Genomic DNA, 18,434 nt, shown 5'->3' with positions numbered 1-18,434 from the left:
TTCTTGTGCTCCTTGGCGAAGCTCGTGTAGATTCATCTTTGTGACTGGGGTTTCTTGGTGCCGTTTCTGTGCCATTTTCAGGACTGGTTGTGTGTGGTGTGGTTCTTTTTTTTTTTGTTTTTGGTTTTTTTTTTTTTGTTTGTTTTTCGAGACAGGGTTTCTCTGTGGTTTTGGAGCCTGTCCTGGAACTAGCTCTTGTAGACCAGGCTGGTCTCGAACTCACAGAGATCCGCCTGCCTCTGCCTCCCGAGTGCTGGGATTAAAGGCGTGCGCCACCACCGCCCGGCTGTGGTGTGGTTCTTGAACTTAACCAAGTCTGAATGGTAACTGGGAGCTCCTGAAGCATCCGTGACCGGAAGAGAAAGTGTGTGTGCGAGCTCGTTACATGGACTAATGTAGCTGTTGTTTTCACTAGATGTCCTCAGTAGGAGACTTGGAGGCAGAGCACTGGGGGGAAAGGAAGGCATGGTGGTTGGTGCCTTTATTTTTGCTGCTGTTGGCATTTCTGTAGGTGGTGATTCGGTCTGGGTGCCTGCCTCAGACACACCCTCCACAGAGAGCTCTGTGAAGTAACGGAAGTCTGCCCTATCCATCTACAAGTTCAAGTCTGCCTCACAGTACGAAAGGCCACGACTCCACAGAAGAACCCAACAGCTCATCAGTGACTGAGACACCAACATCTAAGTCACAAGATCAGATGACATCACCTACTCTTCCAGCGTCACCCCAGAGCAGAGGCACAGCAGGGCCCACAGAACAGATGACATCAACGGTACACACCCCTGCCCATGACAGTCACTAAGAGCATGTCACTGTCAGATTCCACAATGACCTCTGCAGTAAAGGAATCGATAGTGACATCCAAAACCACAGTTTTATTCAGCTTGGCCATTTCAGCTGAGACCCCACAACTGAATCAAATTCCACTGTCATCAACACTGGGCAAAGCCAGGGACACACACGAACCTTTACCCACAACAACCATGGCAGTTACAAACATCTCTTCACCCACCACAGTCGCCCTGGGGACAACTGTTCTCAGCACAGCCACAGCTGAGACTCAGGAAAAAGACACTGCAGCTGTACCCCCAACCCCAGTGACAACCCCCACAACAAGCGAACCACCAGACCCACAGCGCAGCTCTGTGACACAGACGCCGCCTTCTCATTCTGCACAGACGACCTCTGATGCTGGCATGACTCTAGACACAACTCCATCACCACCAAAGTCCACTGGCACTGGAACGGGATCATCAGTGTCTCCAAGCTCCGGGGACACACACAGGACCATGACGACATCTTCAATACCCACTGCTCCTGAGAAGTCATCTTTAACACCACCCTCATTAATGCTGGTCAAAGCCGGGGACACACACGAACCTTTACCCACGACAACCATGGCAGTTACAAACACCTCTTTACCCACCATAGCCTCCCTGAGGACAACTGTTCTCAGCACAGCCACAGCTGAGACTCAGGACAAAGATACTGCAACCGTACCCCCAACCCCAGCGACAACCCCCACAACAAGCAAACCACCAGACCCACACAGCTCTGTGACACAGACGCCTTCCCAGCCAGCACAGACAGACTCAAGCATAGGCACTGGTACAGTCCAGTCACCTGGACATCCCACAGGTCTCGTCCATAACGGCTCAGAGACAACCAAATCCTCCACTATAATTGGGACCAGTCCAGCACCCCCCAGCTCAAGCCAAAGTAGTGGTCCAGGGGGTGGTGCCTGTGCTTTGGATGAGTATCTAGACAGCACCAGAGGCTGTATGTGCAACAAGAGCTACTATTCCCACTTGGGTAAGTCTGAATTATCCTTCCAGGAAGTCTATTGCTGCTGCTGCTGCTTCTCCTCCTCCTCCTCTTTCTCTTTGATTTTAATTTATGTGCATGGATGTAAATATGTAAATAACATGAATAACACGTATGAATGAACCAGATAACTGGCCAGGACGAGTGCAGTCAGGGAACTCTGAGAAGGCTCAGCGGAACCCTGTCCAAAGAAGCTGGTAAGACATGAGCATGGAATGAGTCCATTCAGAGTTGGCTGAGCAGATGAGACCATCTACCTTGCCCCACCCCCAGCCTGCAGCCCCCAGGACCTGAACTGCTGTCCAGGTACTGATAGGGATTACAGGTATATATGACATGCCCAGCTTTGGTACACACACATACACACATACACACACACACACACACACACACACACACACACACACACACACCAGGTTCTAGCGTCCAGCTTGGAATGAGAGAAAAATTGAGGAATAAACAAATTAACCCCTTGAAACCCCAATCTTGCCAGACAAGTTAGAGACACCAGCTGCCTTCGCCAAAGTCAGTCTCTTTCACTGAGGCCCAGACCAGGCTTCCTTGGTTCCCTGGGGGCTGAAAATTGAAGAGTGTTGCAGGAACACGGAGCCACCTCCTCCTTTTCTTTTTACCTTTCTGGCTCTGCCTCTGGGCTTCTTCTATTCCTGTGTCCACTGTCCAACCCTCAGGCTACCTGGCTCCAAGATGGGAGCCTCATCTCCCCGCCCCCCAAGCTTTGTTGTTTAGTCAAGGTCTCTTAGTCCAGAGCTGCCCTGACCACTGAAGACAAGACGAGCTTCAGCTCCTGATCTTCCTGCCTCTGCCTCCTAAATTCTGGGATTACAGGCAGCCGCCATCAAGCCCTATCATGTGGCACTGGAGATCAAATGATGGCAGGCAAGCTCTCTGCCAGCAAAGCTCCTTCCCAGGTCCCGCAGACGCTTTGTGACCCAGGCACTAATTCTCGGAAAAGAGATCTTAAGGACCTGTGAGGGCCAGGATTAGGATCCTACAAGACATGTGTGAGATCTGTATGTGTGTGTGTGTTGTGGGGGGGGGGTTGAGACAGGGTTTTTCTGTGTAGCCCTGGCTGTCCTGGACTCACTCTTTAGACCAGGCTGGCCTCAAACTCACAGAAATCCACCTGCCTCTGTCTCCTGAGTGCTGGGATGAAAGGCATGCACTTCCACACCCAGACATGTTTACAATTTTAACAATTATTATGTGTGCGTTGTGTGTGTGTGTGTGTGTGTGTGTGTGTATTGGGGGTACAGTTGCTATGGTGAAGAGGTCAGAGGACAGCTTTGTGAAGTCACTCCTTTCCTTTCACCTTTCTGTGGGCCCTGGGAATTGAACTCGGGTCTCCATGGCAAGCCTTTACCTACTGAACCATTTTGCTGGCTGTATTTAAGGGAGTGGAGAGTGGACCAATATCCCCCGTCTTCTTCACCCACCTGAGGAAAAGTATTCCTTCTCATGGTATCATCCCAGGATCCTCAAGAGAACCCTGCCCCTGGCTCTTGTTCCCCTGTAGAACTATCCAGGGAGATGGGGACCCTGCGCTGCAAACCAGAGGTCATTGAGGTGGCTCTGAGGAGCTGCTTCTTGAAGCATCAGCACTGGGTCCTGAAGAAAGATGTCTTCTCGGGGTGTTCCAGTACCAATACAACAGACCAGGGTCACCGGGTCCAGGTCTTTCAGTTGGAGAAGAAAGAAAGAAGGAACTTGTGGACTCCACATCTCTGTAAGCTGACCCTCAACTCTAGGGAAAGGGGAAAGTCCTGGGGCAGAGCTGGGAAAGCTGTGAGGGCGGGGCCAGGAAGCTTGTGGGCGGGGTTGGGAAGGCACAGGGTGGGGAAAGCTCTGGAGACTGAGCTGAGACAGGAGAGGTTGGGTAACTCTTGTCTTGGGTGGTCTCAAATCTTAGCCATCAGACCAGTCTTGTTGAAGAAAATGGCCAATCTGTCTCCAGAATGGGAATGCCTTTACATGTGCTGTATTTGCTGAATTGGGGTCTTGGTTCCCAAACTCTCAGTCATGAAACACTTTAAAAGAGCAAGCACAAGCAGTTTTTTACTGATTTCTGTCCAAATGCCATGTCTATCAATTTATTTTTAATGGTTCTAATCTTGAGAAGTTCTCATTATAGATGAGGAATCCATAGCTCAGATAATTTAAAGGATTTTTCCCAAATTACAGTTGGAACTTGAGGTAATCCTCCTGCCTCAGCCCTTGAGTCCTGGGATTACATGCCTGCACCAGCATTCAGAGACTAGTTTTATGAGGACAACGTAATTCACAATGAGAAGAGAGAGAGAGAGAGAGAGAATGTCTTACTTCCATATCAAATTTCAATAATATTGACAATAGTTTTAGTAGAAGCATAGGGATTGCTCATCAGCTCACAGAGCATCCCAGGAAGGATTATTTCCTCCACTGCACAGATGAGAGCAGAGGGCTGAGTGTGACCAAGGGCTGGACATGCTCAGTGTGGTCCCGAAACACACTCTTGAATTTGTTCTACCTGTAATAAGCTTTTCCTCTATTCCTGAGGTTCTGGGGTTCCCACTGGGGGCCAACATCATGCTAGAACACCCTGGCCCAAATTTGAGGACCTACCTAACATCTCCAAACCTAAGCTTCCTCCTTTTTTAAAAAAAGAAAGGGAAGGGTAGGGGACTGGAGAGCTGGCTCAGCAGTTAAAAAGCACTGGCTGCTCTTGCAGAGGACCTGGGTTGGGTTCACAGCACCCACATGGCATTACAACCATCTGTAACTCCAGTTCCAGGTTATGGAACAGCACCCTCTTCTTACCTCCGTGGGTACTGTACTTCCTTGCTGCACAGACATGGGCAGGCATAAGATAATAAACACTTAAAAATGGGAGCAGTCAAAAGTATGGTCATCCTCAGAATATGGTTGTAAGAATGAAATTAATCTATGTAAAGTTAGTTCTCAGCAGGAACACCCACAATTACACAGAACACGTTAAAGTGGCCGAAATCAAACTTTGCGTGTTGACACCTGGGGCCCCAAGCCTGGTCCCAAAGATCAGCGCTAGGGCTTTCTCCCCGCAGCTGCCCAGTCGGGGACTGGCTGCTCCAGGACTTGAACAATGGAGCCTCCATACAGGTGACACCGGCCTTCACTCTGTCGCGATTCTTGAATAACGACACGCTCTACCTACACGCCCAAGTGACCCTCTGTGACAAGCAAGCGTCCCGCCCATGCCAGCTGGTGAGAGGGGTTCCTGAAGCCCAGCCATGCAGCCGGGACTAGACCCAGGGTGGTCATGTGATTGTGTGCTGGCCTCCTTTTCCCGGGACTGCCTGGGCTGGGGAAGACTTAAAGAGGGGCATTTGAAGCCCTAGATCTTGTAGGTGGAAATGGGAAAGCTTATTTGAGTTGTGGGGTAGTGGAACACGTGTCTTTGAGGTCCTGGGAAAAGTCCCCACACTGTCTTGTCACCTACAGTCTTGTAGTGGGAAGAATTCCCTGCGGAGAAATTCACCCTGGGACTCTCGAGTTGGGACCCGTCTGGAACCTGGCGGTAGCAAGTGGATCGTATTTGGGCCTCTCCGAATAAGCGGTACATGGATGGACCTTTGGAGGGCGTCCCCAGCTCCTCTGCCAAGACCTTCCTAATGTGTTGTCCTGAGACCCTGAGCTTCCACTGAGTCGCCCCTCACCTTCATGTCTTCACACTCTTGCCCTGTACCCAGGGTCCTCTCTGAGCCCACATTCTCCCTCTCTCTGGACAAGTCCTTGCAACCACCCTGGCCTCTTTGTGTTCATCTTAGTTTCTCTGCCCGTTACTGTGGGAAATCACACATACGGACGCAGCTTAAAGTTTCCTTTGGCTCATGGTTCAAGGGTCCCATGCAGTGTGTCAGGGGATCATGGCAGCAGGATTGCTGGCTTTCTCACCTCACATCTGCAGCCAGGAAGCAGAGAGCCAGGAACACACACTAGTGCTCAAACTCACTTTCTGCGTTTTCAACAGTTCAGGGTCCCCTGCCCAGAGAACTGGGGGCTTCACTACAATTAAGATGGTTCTTCCCACATCAACTAATGTAATCGAGATACTTCCACAAAGGCATGCCCAAGGGACCCATCTTCCAGGTGACTCTAGATTCTGCCAGGTTGGCAACACTAACCCATCATGCCACTCTCAGGTCTGGGCCATCTTCATTTCCAGCGTCTCTCTAAAACATGTTTTTAAGTTTTACGTGTATGAGTGTTTTGTCTACATGTATGCCTGTGGACCACCTGTGTGCCTGGTGTCCCCTCGAGGCCAGAAAAGGGCATTTGATCCTCTGGAATTGGAGTCACAGATAATTGTGAGTCACTTTGTGGGTGCTGGGAATCGAACCTGCATCCCCTGAGAGAGCATTCAGTGCTCTTAACCACTCCAGCCACTCAGCCACTCAAACACTCAGACACTCTATCTCCTTTCCTGCCAAGCAACCCACTCTGCTCATGCTGTCTTTCACGCCAGGCTCTCTTTGGTCATTACTCCTGGCCCGGTACTCTCTCTCCTTTCTAGTCTGTAAGAGTCCTTTTGTCCTCACTGGGAAATCCCACGCTTTTGGGAATTCCAGGATATCTCATCCTTCTGAGTCCCAGTTTTCCAAAATCTGCCAGCCTTTTTTGTCTAATCCCGGTGGAATGGTGGGTGAGTGCTGGCCATGTCCGGGGCACTTGGAACTCAACCTTTCTTTTCGTGTGATTGCAGAGCCCAGAATCCTCCAGCAGCAGGAGCAGAGCAGGTTAGTACAAGAGGACCGCTCTAGTGAAGTAAGTTCTCATGTGACACGCTCAGGCTGCTGGTCATTTTGCATGCTGTTTCTTCTCCTGAGCTAGGCGGCCAAGAAGTCAATTAACCTCTCTCAGCTGGAGGAATATATGGCAGAATTAATGTGAGGCTGTTGCTTTATCCGGCCTCAAAAAATCTGAAACTACCCAGAAATGATTCCGAGTAAGGGTTGAAGATTTCAAGTGCCCTGGGCACCGTGGAGCATGCCTGAGCCCAGAAGCTTTGAGTCAGCCTGTTCAAGATAGCAGACCCTGCTCCACATAAAGCCAGGTGTGGTGGCTTACCCTGGAATCCCGGCGCTTAGGAGGTGCAAGCAGGAGAGTTAGGTGTTTAAAGCCACTCTTGGCTACAGAGCAACTTTGAGGCCAGCCTGGACCATGTGTCTCAAAGAAAAAGAAAAAACAGCAGTGTATTTAGTAACACTCCTAACTGAGGCTGCTCTGTGAGTACAGGTACTTGATGCTAAGCTTGATGGCCTGAATTCTATCCCTGGGACCCATGTATGGATAGAGGGAACCCAAGAATATGTCCTCTGACCTCAACGTGTACACCACAACATGCACACAAAAGTAAATAACTGGAATAAAAAGAAATATTTAAAAAGGCTCATAGACTCTGAAAGCTCCTCAAATCCCACTTTGAATACTTATTTTTATTTTAAATTCTGTGTATATATGCTTGTGCGATATGCACGTGAGTGCTGGCATCCGTGGAGGTCAGAGGTGACCGACTGCCCTGGGACTGAAGTTACAGACTACTGTGAGCTGTCTGATGTGGCTGCTGGGAACCAAGCTGAGGACCTCTGCAGGAGCTATGTGCTCTTAACTGCTGTGCCACCTCTCCAGCCCCCCTTAGTCTATTTCGTAATCATTTCTTTTTTTAAATATTTATTTATTTGTTATGTATACAATATTCTGAGGGCACTAGACGTCATTACAGATGGGTGTGAGCCACCATGTGGTTGCTGGGAATTGAACTCAGGACCTTTGGAAGAGCAGGCAATGCTCTTAACCTCTGAGCCATCTCTCCAGCCCCCCGTAATCATTTCTTTCTTTCCTGCAGGAGCCTGGATGTCCATCTTGCTCCTGATGGTGACAGGCTGGATGCTGGACTAAAAGCTGGTCCAGCCTCCCCACTCTAACACGAGCGCTTAGTGTCTAGGTTACTTGCCTCAGCCGAGGATGGAGCAGAGGAAGACTTGATGAGAGGCAAGTGTGACCTCTGTTAGGCACCAGAGGAGCTGACCTCAGACCAGTGTGTAGCCCAGCGTTGGGAAGACTGGCGACTGCCTGGTGAATTACGCTCTCTTGTCATGCCTTTGTTTCCTATCCTTGTAGCTCTTAGGGGAGGGTGTGTGATTAGACCACTCAACATGAGGGGGAAAGGAGAGTTTATGGCCAATAAACACACAGAATTCTACGTTTTCTGACGTGTCTGTGTAAGTTGACCTTAAGGCCTCAGTGCTCCAGGTTAATGGACTGAAGGGTTGGAAAGGGAGGAGGGGGATGGCGGCCACATTTTTCCTTTGGGGCTTCCTCTCCACACAGGTAAAATGGAAGTGTTGACCTGATCAGCTTGGGAATCATTATCAGGAAATCCTTGGGCCTTAGTCAGCTACTTTCTCTCTTTTTTTTTTCCTGCAAAATGGCCGTCCTGCTGCTCAAGCCTTTTCCTCCTATAGCTTGGTAACCCGTGGCTGCCTTAGGCCACCTTTCCTATTTGAGAGCGATACAGCCACAGTGTTTGTGCTGTCGTTCCTCACTCGTCCCAAACCAGAATCTTTTCCATACCTGGGACTATGTTATGCCCCGGGGATGAGGGCTGGAAGGAGGCTGTGGACCAGGAGACAAGACAGACTTTAGCTGTGAATGAGAGACCCAGACCCCCGGAAGATCTGTAGCCATAGCACAATCCCCAAGCACCCTGACTCTGAACCCAGAGCCAGGGAAAGAAACACACCCCGGATCTGGGACCTGAGACAGCAGGAAAAAAACACTTTATCCCTGAACCCGGAGCTAGATGAAAACACCCTGACCCCGAAACCAGAGCCAAAGGAACACACTTTGTCCCTAGAACCAGAACCTGTTAAAGGAATTCACCCTGGCCCTAAAATTAGAGCCTAAAAGATAAAAAGGACCAGAGAAAGAAACACAGTTTGGCCCTGAAATCAGAGCCACCGCTGCCTGACACGAAACCAACCAATCCCTGAGCAGGAAAAACTGGCCAATCCCTGAGTAGGCAGCAGTAACCTCTAGTCTAGTGACCTCTCCCTAAGACACCTTGGACTCCTCCCCCTAACAAGAGGAGTCAATCAGAAGCAGACAATCCCCTCACCCCATAGGGGGCAGCCAATCCCAAGCCTACAGGGATTCTGCAAACCTTTCCCACTATAAAAACTCCCTCCCCTCGCTGCTAAGGGTCTCAGGAAGGCCCGAGTTAACTCACAACGGTTTTTGCTTTGGGATCGGACGCGACCTTGTGGTAAAATATTGAGGATCCAGACTTTGGGCGTCACAGTTAACAGCCAGGCAAGCCATGCGAGGCACTGTGTACCTGGAATCCCAGCTACTTGGAGACTGAGGCTGGAGGATTATTCTGAGTTTGAGACCAGCCTGGGTTATATATCAAGACCCTGCTTCAAACAAATAACAAACACAAACAAAACAGAAAAATGGACGAAGGTGTTGCTCAGTGATAGAGCGCTTGCGTAGCACATGCAGGGTGTGAGTTTGATTCCCCAAACAGCAATAAATTCATACGAACCCCAAACATACATACTCCAAGAAAAAAATCAGAAAACGGGAGCTAGGTACAGTGGTGCACGTCCGTAACCTCAGCACTTGAGAGGTGGAGCTGGAGTCAGGAAGACTGGGAGTTCAAGGTCATCCTCAGAGGAGATCAAGTTCATCCTCAGCTCCGTAGTGAGTTTGCTAGCTTGGGCATTACGAAGCCATGTATCAAACAGAAAACTCAAGAAATGCAGAAAGTCGGGTGGTGGTGCGGTGGTGGTGCACACCTTTAATCACAGCACTTGGGAGGCAGGGGCAGAGATCTCAGTGAGTTCACAGACAGCCTGGTCTACAGAGTGAGTTCCAGGACAGCCAGAGCTACACAGAGAAACCCTGTCTTGAAAAAAAAAAAAACACAAAATTAAGCTCACTTTAGCATTCTTTTTTTCTATTTGTTTAGAGAATAATCACATGCTTGTCCAATGTGTGCTCGTGGGCATGTTTGCCACAGGACAACCCGTGGAGGTCAGAGGATAAACGTGTGTGGAGTCCCCATCTATCCCTCTTTATGCGGGTCCCATCTTGTCTTTTTGACACAGCGTTTCATTGTGTGGATCAGGCTGAACTTGCTGTACTGACGTCTCAATCTTGAGAGCCAACATGGTAGGCATGCACCCCTGAATTTGACTCCTCCTGTTCTCTTTAGTTAAATGAGAAAATTATATTTAACCAAATCTAACATTTTTTAAAAAATATGTGTATGAGTGTTTTTTGTTTGCTTGTTTTTAGGTAAGGTCTCCTGATGTATCCCTGGTTGTCCTATAATTTTCTATATAGACAGCCGGGCGGTGGTGGCGCACGCACGCCTTTAATCCCAGCACTCGGGAGGCAGAGGCAGGCGAATCTCTGTGAGTTCGAGACCAGCCTGGTCTACAAGAGCTAGTTCCAGGACAGGCTCCAAAACCACAGAGAAACCCTGTCTCGAAAAACCAAAAAAAAAAAAATTCTATATAGACAAAGCTGGCCTCAAACAGAGATCTGCCTGCCTCTGTCTCCAGAGCGCTGAAACTAAAGGCATGAGCCACCATGCCCAGCTATGCATGAGTGTTTTGTTTACATGTGTGTAAACCCACTGCTTACATGCTTGAAGCCTGTTGTTTGATGTTGGGTCACAGATGCCAAAGTAGAGAGGTAAGATCACCAAGATGCCAAGCCTTCTTTTTCTGGAAAAGCAGAAGGGTACACTGTACCAGGCTTTTTCTAGTTACCTACCAGCTCCCAAATAAAGACACAGAGATTTATTATTAGTTATGAATATTTGGCCTTATCTTATGCTTGTCCCACTCGCTCTTATAACTTAATTTAACCTATTTCCCCTCATCTATATTTTGCCTCAGTGCTTTTTACCCTTCTTTCATTCTGTATAACCTCCTTTCATTGTCTTCTCCAATGTCTAGCTAGCTGCTTAGTGCAAGACATCGTCCCCTTTTTCTCCCTCGTTCTCCACTCCCTCTGGTTTTCTTTCGTTTTCTTTCTCCTAGATTCTTCCTCCTACTTATTCTCTTTGCCCACCAGCCCCACCTATCCCTCTAATGCTTAGCTCTTGGCCATTCAGCTTTTTAATGGACCAATCAGGTGCTTTAGGCAGGTAAAGCAATACATCTTTACATCGTTAAACAAATGCAATGCGTCTTTACATAAGTAAAGTAACAGTCTGCAACCGTACAGGCTTCTTGGAAAAGACTCACACTCAACTAGCTCACTCTAGTTACTTTATTTAAACAAATACAAGGTTCACAAGGGCTGGCAAAGGTTCCAACTTCCAAAGTCATACCAAAGCTTCAAACTACTGAGCCATAATCAAAAGTAAAAACTCAGGTCTGCCAGCAGTGCCTTAGGACCAAGGTCGGTGCAGTGGCAAGCTCTCACGCAACACCAAGTGTAGACTCCAGAGAAACAACTCTTTAAGGTTGTAACAGGCTCAAAACAATTCCTCAGCCTCTACTGATTAACCCAAACATGGCAAAGGCTTTGCTGAACCATTTCTCAAAGCCAGACACAAAGGCTTTGGTATACATTTCACTTAAAGCCAGACATATAAAGGCTTTGCTTGTACATCACTACAGATGCCTACAGAGGCCAAAAGAAATGCTGGATCGCTGGAGTTATGACCAGTTGTGAGATACAATGTAGGTTCTAGGAACCAAACCCAGGTCCTGTGGAAGAGCCGCAAGTGCTCTTCACGGAGCCATCTCTCCAGTCCCAAATCTAGTCTTTTCACTTTTCATCGTGCTAGTTGGGATACTTTCATTAATATATTTTATTAAATATGCAGCAAATCTTTTAAAAATAATGAAGTAACCACAGGTAGGATAGGATGACCAGAAGTTCAAGGTTTCCCTGAATTACAAAGTGAGTATGAAACCCCTGTGTCAACAAAGAAACAAACAATAATAAAGTAACTTAAAATGAAGAATAGTCTTTGAAGTGAGAACCTAAAGACTGCTGAAATATGAGAACTCATTTTCATATAAAAATTATCACATGATGGAGGTACTGCTAAATTACAGAGGGAAACTGAGCCGGCATATTTATTCACACCAGTAATCTCAGCACTTGAGAAACGGGTGCAGAAGGATTAGTTCAAAATTGACCTTGGCTGTAAAGCAAACTCCAGGCTAGTCTGGACTACATGAAACCCTGTCAAAAACAAAATAAGGGGAAGAAGCCAAGAACAATTGATTCAGACCCCAGCATATTAAGTGGCTCACAAATGCCTATAAGCCCAGCTCCAAGGAATCCCTTCTGGCTGAGGGTACTGGCACACAGACACGCACACAAATAATAAAACCTTAAAGTAAAAAAAAAATGTACAAGAACCCATTCAGGAGGCCAAGTCAGAAGTACCAGGAGGCTGAGGTCCAGCCTGCGATAAATAGCAAGACCCTGTTGAAGAGCAGGAACGTATAAACACACCTTTTTTTCCTGACAGGATCTCACTGTGTAGCCCAGGCCAGCATCAAACTCCTGAGCCTCCTGCCTTAGCCTTCTGAATTGTGATTACGGACATACTCCATCTTCCAGCTCATTAACGCACACAGCTTGTAGATTTAAATCCCAGCATTTTCACGGGTGAACTTTCTTCTCTTTTCAGGACCAGCTCTTGTCCTTGCTCCCTCCTTCCTCAGAAAACAAGCAGAAGCTACCAACTGGGAAAACTCAAATTTCTGTTCATTAGTTTATAAATTCATTTTTAGACATCCAGATTTAACGTTCATAGTAATAAAGCCCCCTGTTCCTAATTTCTAAATTCTTCTGTCATTCCCAGGTCCAACATCCATCCATTAATTTGTTATTCTTAATATGTCTTTAACTTTTATGTGTGAATGCAGTGTGTGTGTGTGTGTGTGTGTGTGTGTGTGTGTGTGTGTGTGTGTCTTCGCACGCGCCAGTGGAGGGCAGAAGAGAGAGTTGTGAGTAGCCAGACAAGGATACTGGGAATCGAACTTGGGACCCTTGAAAGAGCAGCCCTCGCTCTTAGCCTCTGAGCCAGCTCCTCATCGTTAACTATTAATAGGCAATGACCCAGGCAGGTCACTGGCACCCCCTGCCCTCCTCGTTCCTGGGGGAGGGGAGTGAGGCAGGTTGTGTCCCTCATGCCTGGCCTCTCGTCCCCACCCCTGCTGAAGCCCAGCAGCTTCCCGAAGCCTCGCTGGCACAGCGCCACCTAGAGGCAGCACCGGGTAAGGAGCGAGGAGTCCGAGCTGAGTAGCCGCTGGGTCATGCGCAGAGCGATCCGCCGGTCTCGCACCGCCTACGCAGTGATCCTCCCGCCCACCACCCAGGGCTCCGTGCAGGGGCGGGACTCCCGAGCGGCCCGAGTCTCCATTGGTCAAAGGAAGGCAGAAAGAGACGGGACAGCCACATGCTTCGACTTTTTATTGGTCAGGAGCCAGCAGAAAGGGGCGGTGCCGGGCGGCGCGCGCTCGGAGGCGTGCGGCCTGACGGGCGTGTAACGGCCGTTAGGCGGCCTGAGGAGAGGATTCGCGGCTCGCGCGGACGTGGTGGCCGCCGGCAGTATCCCGTGGAGGGATCTCGCCGCCCGCTCTCGGGGCTCTCTGTAAGTTCTTCTTGGGGGCTCCCGCCGCGGCGGCCGTCCCTGTCCCTCTTTCCGTAGCCCCGGGAAAACCGTGGAAACTCGGGACCTACGGGGGGTGGGGGGGCGTGGGGAGGGTGCCCGGGACAGCGCCCGGGAGAGCGAGGCGCATGCGCAGGTGGACCTGGCCGGAATGCCGGCCCAGGCTTTGCTCGCCCCGGCTCCGTTTCCTAGATAACGATCCCCACACGCCCCCTCGGGTCCCCGTCGCCTCCCCAACGCGCCTCGCTGTCCCCCGCCGTTAACTCCGTTGCAGTTGCCATGCTCGTGTGCCAGACGCCCCCTGCCCTCGTAGGGCCCGCGGCCCGCGGGGCAGACCCGGGGACAGAGTCAGACGGTCCGCGAGTGTTGTCACTTGGCTGGTGGAGGGGACACCTTTCCCAAAGGGCCGGGAACAGAAGGCGCTGGTCAGGGAGCCATTCCCGCCGGGGTGGCGTCCGAGCTGAGGAGCGGAACGTTGTGGGGGGGGGGGGGGCAGAGGGCGCCTGGGAACGGCCTAGACCCGCGAAGAAGCGGGAGATGCTTCCAGAATCCCCGTACGTAGGGCAGCCTCCCACCCCCAACCCGAGTTAGTGAAGCCGAGGTCAGTGGTGGTGTCAGAGTGGAGGAATCTGGTCCGAGGCTCGCGATGAATCGATAATTAAGTGTGTTCAAGTTTGTCCAACAGAGTATTAAAACCTTTGACTTCTAGTCAGTCAGGAAGGCCAGACCAGGTCGGGTTTGGTTTTGTTGTTGAAATACCGAACTTTAAAGAAGCCCTCGGCCCTGTTGAGGCAGGCACTCGACTACTGAGCTGTGGCCTCTGCCCGCCCGCCCTCCCTCCCTTTTCTTTCTGTTATTTGGTCTTCCTGTGTAGTTCAGGCTGGCATGGAATTTCTGTTTATTCCAGGCTGGGCTTTTGTTGTTGTTTTGGACTTTTGAGACAAGGTCTCACTATATAATCCTGACTGACCTGGAACTTGCTCTGTGAGAGCCTCCTGCCTTTACCTCCCGGGCTGTCTTGCCTTCATGTTGTTTGAAATTGCAGGCTCGCACCCAGCCAGTAGTTTTTCACTGCACAGAGCCGGGGAGGTAGTAGGTGATCAGTAAACTTAGGTTGATGAATACAGTGTCTGGCCAGGTTCTTTAAACTGCCAGGCCTGCCCCCCCCCCTTTTTTTGTCTGGAAAATTTTTATGAGACCTTGATTGTCTAAAAATCAAAGATTTGCTGATAAGTAATAAATAAACTTACTTTAAGACTATTCTTTGGAGCTTGGTATGGTGGCCCATGAGGCAGGAGATTTCCCCAGGCATTCAATGCTAGCCTGGTAAACATACTGCATTCCAGACCAGCCAGGGCTACATAGCAAGACCCTAACTCAAAGCCCAATTCTTTGGTCTGTGTATAATTTTTACCATTTATTAAAGACAAAAGCTATTGCATATACTAATGAGGTGCATATGCTTATAATTCAGTATTGCCAGGGATGATGGTCCATGCCTATATTCTCAGCACTCGGAACATAGAGAGAGGCTTGAGGGCAATCCTTGAGTACATAACAGATGCTAGGCCATGACCCTGTCTCAGAAACCAAAAGTCATCTTGGCTGAGTGTTTGATACTGCAGGGTACAGACCATCTACAACATTTTTCAGAGTTGATGCTTTGATTTTATCACCATCAATAATGAGAAAACTGCTTCCCATAAATACAAAGTACAAAATGGCAGAAGTGTGTTTAGGGTCATTTAATGGTGTGTGTATGTGAGTGAGAGAGAGACAACTTTCAGGAGTTGGTTCTCTCCTTATACTGTAGGATCCAAGGATTAATTTAAGTCATCAGGCTGTGACAAGTCATTTTACCTGCTAAGCTAGCTCATCAGCCGGTCAGACAGCAGTTTTCCAAGTCAGATATCTGAACAACGTATCACATGCACATACTATGTAAAGCTTCATGTGCCAAGGATGACTTTTAATTTCTGGTCTTGCCTCCTCCTCCTTAGTGCTGGGATTATAGGCGTGTGTTACCTTGCTATGTGGTTTACCTGTGCCGCAGATCCAACTCAGAGCTTTTTTTGTACTAAAGAAGTTCCTAGCCTAGGTACATCCCTAACCTTTTTGAGTTTCTATTTTGTTTTGGTTTTGTTAGTTTTCTTTGTGAGATCTCATTGTGGCCCTGGTTAGCCTGAAACTTCTGTGTAGACCAGAGTGTCCTCAAATTCATAGAGATCCTTTTGCCTCTACCTCACAAGTACTCAAGGTATGTGCTGCCATGCCTGCCTCCTTGTGTTTTTTGTTGTTGTTTTGTTTGTTGAGATAGGGTCTCCTGTATACCAGGTTAGCCAGGTTAGGACCTCACTGTGTAGCACAAAAAGCCTACTGTTTTACAAACAAAACAGTTTTAACGTTTTCCTATTGTCTTTTTTAAAAATGTTATTATTTTGTTTGTAAAACAGTAGGCTTTCATAAAAGCAGAAAACTTTGAATGCACAGTAAAAACAGTGTAGTTGAGCTGGGTAGGGATGGCCTACACCTGTAATTCCAGCATTTGGGGGGGACAGAAGCAGTTGGATCTCTTTGTCCACTTTGTATTGTATCACCTATCAACCCATAGTTAAGAAATCATGTGCTGCAGGAGACCACTTCCTACGTATTACCCCAGCAGCACAGACACTAAGGGCATCATGGAATAAATGGGACCTCCTGAGGCTGAGAAGCTTCTGTAAAGCAAAGGACACTGTCACTAAGACAAAAAGGCAACCCACTTACTGGGAGAAGATTGTCACCAACCCCGCAACTGACAAAGGTCTGATCTCCAAAATATATAAAGAAATCAAGAAACTAGACCGTAAAAGGCTAATCAACCCAATTATAAAATGGGGCACTGAGCTGAACAGAGAATTCTCAACAGAAGAACTTCAAATGGCCAAAAGACACTTAAGGTCATGCTCAACTTCCCTAGCGATCAGGGAAATGCAAATCAAGACAACTTTAAGATACCATCTTATACCTGTCAGAATGGCTAAAATAAAAAACACCAATGATAGCCTTTGCTGGAGAGGTTGTGGAGAAAGGGGTACACTCACCCATTGCTGGTGGGAATGCAAACTTGTGCAACCACTCTGGAAAGCAGTGTTTCGGTTTCTCAGGAAATTCGGGATCAACCTACCCCTGGATCCAGCAATACCACTCTTGGGAATATACCCAAGAGAGGCCCTATCATACAACAAAAGTATATGCTCAACTATGTTCATGGCAGCATTGTTTGTAATAGCCAGAACCTGGAAACAACCTAGATGCCCTTCAACGGAAGAATGGATGAAGAAAGTATGGAATATATACATATTAGAGTATTACTCAGCAGTAAAAAACAAGGACTTCTTGAATTTTGCATACAAATGGATGGAAATAGAAAACACTATCCTGAGTGAGGTAAGCCAGACCCAAAAAGAGGAACATGGGATGTACTCACTCATATTTGGTTTCTAGCCATAAATAAAGGACATTGAGCTTATAATTCATGTTCCTAGAGAAGCTAAATAAGATGAATCCAAAGACAAACACATAGGCATCCTCATGAATATTAACCTTCATCAGGCGATGAAAGGAGACAGAGACAGAGGAGCACGGGACAGAAATCTCAAGGTCCAAATCAGGAGCAGAAGGAGATGGAGCACGAGCAAGGAACTCAGGACTGCGAGGGGTGCACCCACACACTGAGACAATGGGGATGTTCTATCGGGAACTCACCAAGGCCAGTTGGCCTGGGTCTGAAAAAGCATGGGATAAATCCGGACTAGCTGAACATAGAGGACAATGAGGAATACTGAGAACTCAAGAACAATCGCAGTGGGTTTTTGATCCTACTGCACGTACTGGCTTTGGGGGAGCCTAGGCAGTTTGGATGCTCACCTTAGAAGACCTGGATAGAGGTGGGCGGTCCTTGGGCTTCCCACAGGTCAGGGAACCCTGATTGCTCTTCGATCAGATGAGGGAGGGTGACTTGATCGGGGGAGGGGGAGGGAAATGGGAGGTGGTTGCGGGGAGGAGGCAGAAATCCTTAATAAATAAATAAATTAAAAAAAAAGAATAATTGGTTATTTGTGTTGTTTCTTATATACTCATTTATTTTACTTTTATTTTAGAGAGTATCTTTCAGTGGGTACTAAAAATCTTTTTTAAAAATGTTTTTGATGTTTATTATGTTTTATGTGGTATGTGTGTTTATTCATGTGAGTGTGGGCACACTTGTGACATGGCATGTGTGTAGAGGTCAAAAGACAGCCTCAGGTGTCAGTCCGTGTTTTTCAGATTGTTTGGGACAAGGTCTTTGTTTGCTGCACCAGGCTAACTGGCCCATGAACTATTAGGGATTCCTTTGTCTATACTCAGTTGTAGGAGTACTGAGATTACAGATGCGCTACTGTGCTTGCCTTTAAAATGGGTTCTGGGGATTTGAGCTCATGAGTGGTTGGTAAGTGCTTTACCCCTAAGCTGTCTCCTCAGTGCAAAACACTTTTCTTGTTTAGTTGTGTGGTTGCTTTTTTAGACTTGTGTATTTGGTGTGTGTGTGCATGCACATGACACATGTTAAATTCCTACAGCGATCAGAAGAGGGTCTTGGATCTTTTGAAGCTTGGAGTTACAGGCAGTTGTGAGCTACCTGGCATGGGTACTAAGCACTGAACTTCTGACCAGTAAGCACTCTTAACTGCTAACCTGTTTCTCTAGCCCTGATTTGATGTTTTAATACAGGTGTCAGTGGGTAGGCCAGGCTGAAGATCCCCTGTTTAGCTTCTAGAGTACTGGGTTTACAGTGTGCACCACATGTTGTACTATATTGTTTGGGGGAATAATGATAAGAAAAAGTCAGGTACCTATTCAATATAGTTTTCCTGTTCACGGTACATTTTAAGTCCATGATTGGTTC

At 48.1% G+C, this 18,434-nt stretch overlaps 2 protein-coding genes across 2 annotated transcripts in view; both read left to right on the top strand.

Moving 5' to 3' along the window:
- The first annotated feature begins 788 nt into the window (after nucleotides 1-788).
- Nucleotides 789-7,755, top strand: LOC142833334 (uncharacterized). The gene is given in 8 exon segments (XM_075944621.1): nucleotides 789-1,812; nucleotides 3,359-3,534; nucleotides 3,536-3,568; nucleotides 4,378-4,409; nucleotides 4,902-5,061; nucleotides 5,299-5,413; nucleotides 6,567-6,593; nucleotides 7,703-7,755. Coding segments are annotated over 8 exon segments (1,620 nt in total).
- Nucleotides 7,756-13,226: 5,471 nt separating this feature from the next.
- Cep85 (centrosomal protein 85) overlaps nucleotides 13,227-18,434 on the top strand; it is a 40,310-nt gene continuing 35,102 nt past the window's right edge. Inside the window, exon 1 of the mRNA XM_075944894.1 lies at nucleotides 13,227-13,489. Within this exon, the coding sequence (XP_075801009.1) occupies nucleotides 13,295-13,489 (195 nt within the window). The 5' untranslated portion in view covers nucleotides 13,227-13,294. The remainder of the gene's footprint in view (nucleotides 13,490-18,434) is intronic.

Source organism: Microtus pennsylvanicus, chromosome 13, assembly GCF_037038515.1.
Source record: "Microtus pennsylvanicus isolate mMicPen1 chromosome 13, mMicPen1.hap1, whole genome shotgun sequence".
Taxonomy (NCBI): Eukaryota; Metazoa; Chordata; class Mammalia; order Rodentia; family Cricetidae; genus Microtus; species Microtus pennsylvanicus.
The sequence above is the reverse complement of the archived record's forward strand: the minus strand, read 5'-3'. Positions and strand labels throughout refer to the sequence as shown.